Source organism: Cynara cardunculus, assembly GCF_001531365.2.
Source record: "Cynara cardunculus var. scolymus isolate 2C chromosome LG 15, CcrdV1, whole genome shotgun sequence".
NCBI lineage: Eukaryota > Viridiplantae > Streptophyta > Magnoliopsida > Asterales > Asteraceae > Cynara > Cynara cardunculus.
The window spans coordinates 15,451,374-15,455,338 of record NC_037542.1 but is presented as its reverse complement, the minus strand read 5'-3'; the positions used below and the strand labels follow the sequence as shown (position 1 = coordinate 15,455,338).

Below are 3,965 nucleotides of genomic sequence, written 5' to 3'. Positions count from 1 at the left end.
TCTTATAAGTCGTTGGTCAAGTACTACTGTATACTTGGATTGAAGTAGTACTATTGAGACTAACATATGTAGGAACTCTTATTGCTGATTTTTAGTTCACATATGATGATATGAGCGTAAATTGGTGAACTTGTGTACTAGATAGACCTATGATGAGAACACTGCATGAGATGTCATATTTCTCATGTGGTCATTTTATTTAATCCCCTTAGACTTGATGATCTTGATGTCTACTGTGTGTGAGTCATACACTTTGATACTAGATTAATCTCATCGTAACTTAGTGGCAATATAGTCAATGGATGTATTGACGATACCATAGTGAGACCTTCATGATCAAAGATAAGATTTGTTTCTCTTGTATGATGTCAGTGATGTCTCTAGTCTCCTTGATTGAATATGATTGAGGAAATGCATGTATGCTTAGATAGTCTATATCTGATATTAATGTCTGTTATTTATTCAATTAATTCCGAGATCAAGAAAGTAGAGATTCAACGTAACTAGAATGACACAAACCATTTCTCACATTCAATCTACACATCTAGGATAGAAATACACGGTTTATACATGGGAATGGCCACATGAATTAATAATCGGTTAAATAAATCAATCCTCTTCATTTGAGTAATAACAACGTGTTGCCGGATATCCTTATTATTGCCAAGATAAAAAGAACCCAAAACACTTACGGACAGAGAATTAATGAACCAAATTGCTGGGTAATTGGACTTTGATAAGTGTTTAGCTGATTAGATTATAAATGTCCAAATGTTTAAATAGGGGATAAAATGGCTATCGACTAAAAAAGAAAGGCTTAGACTTCCGCACCACCTCTTATTAATCAGAAGTGAAATAAGACTTTAAACTTCGACACCTCTTAAAAAAAACGCCACCTTTCAAAATAAAAATACTAAGCAGACGGAAAGGAGAGTAATCAGGTTCAAGGATAAGCTTAAATGTATTGGAAATGGAACATAAATAATGATAAATGACAAGATTGCCCTTTATTATTTAAATTACCATTTTATTATTTTGAAAATAATAATAATATTACATAAATAAACAATAATATTATTAATAATATAATAGTAATAATACGAATTGCATCTGATGGAAATCAACACTTTGGTCTTCTTCCTCATCTGAACTTGAATGAAAATGGGGTTCTGACGGAGTATTTGTCTGAAACCCAAGTCATATATCCTTGGCCATAAGGACCTTTCAACTTATCCATAATATCACGAGTGAATGTTATTTTGTATGTTAACTTCTGGTGCAATGCTGTGAAACGGAGCTCTTGAGAAGGACTGTCAATCACCATATGTACACCCTCCGGTAGAGAAAGACTCCCGATAGTGTAAGTTGAATTTTTCATACCAACGTTAGTCACCGTCCTTGAGTATGTTTTGCTACCACCTCTTTTTAATGTCACTGCAAAAGAAGGATAGTTTAGCTCTGCCTCTGGTATGCTTTTAAAGCAGGAAAAAGTCTTCTTCACGATCGTTTTAATTTGTTTGGTTGTATAACCTAACCCACACAAATACGGAATGTAGTCATCAGGTTGGATGTCAAAAACAAGCCCCGGGTCGTTGGCTTTTGATGGGTTCACGTGACCTGCACCAATAGCAAACACGTCTGCAGGAAGCTCCCTTTCATCCAGAATGGCTTTGCCATTTAGGCTTACTTGACTTGCTGTGGTCATTATTGCTGACTTGATGGCAGCAGGAGACCATTCTGGATGTGCACTTTTCAACAATGCTGCTATGCCTGTGAGATGAGGACAAGACATTGATGTGCCAGATAAGAGGTTAAATGTTGCTTTGGTTCCTGGCTTGTTCTCGACAGACTTTGGCCAAGCTGCAAGAATGTCAACACCAGGTCCAATAATGTCTGGTTTTAGGATTCCAGGACTTGCTAGGTTAGGCCCTCTTGAAGAAAAACAAGTCACCTCTGGAGCTGATTTTATGCCAAGTATAGTTCCACGGAGAAGGATAGTTGCTACAGGTGATGAAGTTGAACTCAAATACTTTTTTATTTCAATTCCTTCTTTTTAACCGACATTTGATGCTGGAAGAACGTGAGCCTCTGGTGATGTAGTCTCAGGACACTTGATAGTGTTTGGGAGAATCATGGCAGCTCCTCCAGCATCCTTCACTACCTTCCCCTTTTCAATTCTTCCAATCATACCATCCAAATCACACAATACTACCTTCCCCTTGACATCAATGCCATCTAGTGATCCTCTTCTACATGTTGCTGCACGGTAATCACCCTTTTCACCTGGGTAAACAAGAGGCATAAGCTTTTGATGGGAATTCTTTGGTTGGTATAAAGATTCACCATTAAGTAACTTGTCGTTTCCTAGATTAACAGTTGTCCTTATTTTTCTATCCAAATTACTAGCCCCAACTGTAAGGATCCATGGGCCCACGTTTGACAGTCGAGCCTTGAAAGGCCCGCAATTACCTGCTGAACAACTTACGAAGATCCCTTTCTGTATGGCAGTGAAGGTACCTATTGCCAACGAATCTCGATAAAAGGGTACGGAACGTCTACCAAGTGAGATAGAAAGCATGTCAACACCATCTCCAATAGCTGCATCCATGCCGGCTATGGTGTCACTATCGGAACAATATCTCGTGCCACATACTTTATACATGGCCACGTGTGCAAGTGGTGCCATCCCAGTGGCAGTGCCATTGGCATGTCCAAATATATTTGCATTATCTACAAAATTTCCTGCAGCGATACTTGAAGTGTGAGTCCCATGGCCAAGTTGATCAACTGGAGAACTACTGCTAACAAATGTTCTCATTCCTATCAATTTGTTATTGCACCCTGCCACTTGACATTTGCCTTTCCATCTTGTTGGTGGAGGTGGGACGCCTTTGTCGTTAAATGAAGGATGCCCAGGAGTAATTCCAGTGTCTAGAATTCCAATTATGATTCCCTTCCCATGGTTCGAGTCTTTCCATAAACCTGAATTGTCGTGCAAGCGCAAAAAGTGCCGTGAACGAGTTGTATGCAACTGCAAGACACTTTCAGGCCTTACGGATACAACTCCGCTCATATTCCCCATCGCCTTTGCTTGCTCTGCCGACATTTTTGCAGCAAATCCTGTAATCACATGGTGGTAGGCATGAACCATTGTTGGTTTCTCATTTGAGGTGGAAGCGATTCCTGATAAAAAGGAGTTATACCATTCTTCTAGGTAGTGTGTCTGAGAAAACTCTTGGGCTTGAGGTGAATTTAAGTGAACAATGTAGGTTTTTAATTCTTGGGCTTTGGCTGGAAAGATGGTGAAAATGGTGCTGCAAGTGAGAATTAAGACAAAACTGATTGTCAACATTTTGATGGTTGAAGAAATTGAGGATATATCTCATGGCTGCTCCTAATGCATATATATATCATCGAGGGGGAGTTTCGTGTGTTGATAGTTTTTTGTTTCACATGGAATACGACACGAGGAACAACTTTATAACAAATTAAAGGGCAAGATTATCGTAATTGCTGATGCACATAGAATGGAATATTTCAATTACTCAATCACCCAGAAGGAGAAAAGTAGTTTTCATAGAGCTAATTAAGTTGCCTCCATCAATACAAGTTTACCTTCAGATTGTCTTTATAACTTGCTTCATGACTTAACAGATTCATATTAATCGATTTTTCCATTTTTGTTTAAGCTAAAACAGAGTGGATGACGTATGAATATGATGCATGAGATTAAGTTAGTTTCAGGTGGTTTGGTACAAAGATCTTATAATTTCACCTGAAGGTTTTGCTGGTTTGCTTTGCACATGACAAAATAGCTGGAGAACTTGGTAAGAAAACCGATCCAATTTGATTCTTTCTTAATGTGGAAATTGTTGTAAACTTGTAAACTCACACAGAAAATAAGAACAAGAATAAATATATAGAGAAGAGCAGGAGAGGAGACCAAAGATTGAAGTCTTTATTGA

General features: G+C 38.3%; 1 protein-coding gene across 1 annotated transcript; it reads right to left on the bottom strand.

The window, feature by feature from the left end:
* Positions 1 to 1,141: 1,141 nt before the first annotated feature.
* On the bottom strand, positions 1,142 to 3,352 carry LOC112528589 (subtilisin-like protease SBT1.2). Its single transcript, XM_025139613.1, has 2 exons — positions 2,233 to 3,352; positions 1,142 to 2,001 (listed from the first exon to the last, which is right to left on the bottom strand). The coding sequence occupies exons 1-2, from the start codon at positions 3,350 to 3,352 to the stop codon at positions 1,142 to 1,144; spliced, it is 1,980 nt and encodes a 659-aa protein (XP_024995381.1).
* Between the last annotated feature and the right edge of the window lie 613 nt (positions 3,353 to 3,965).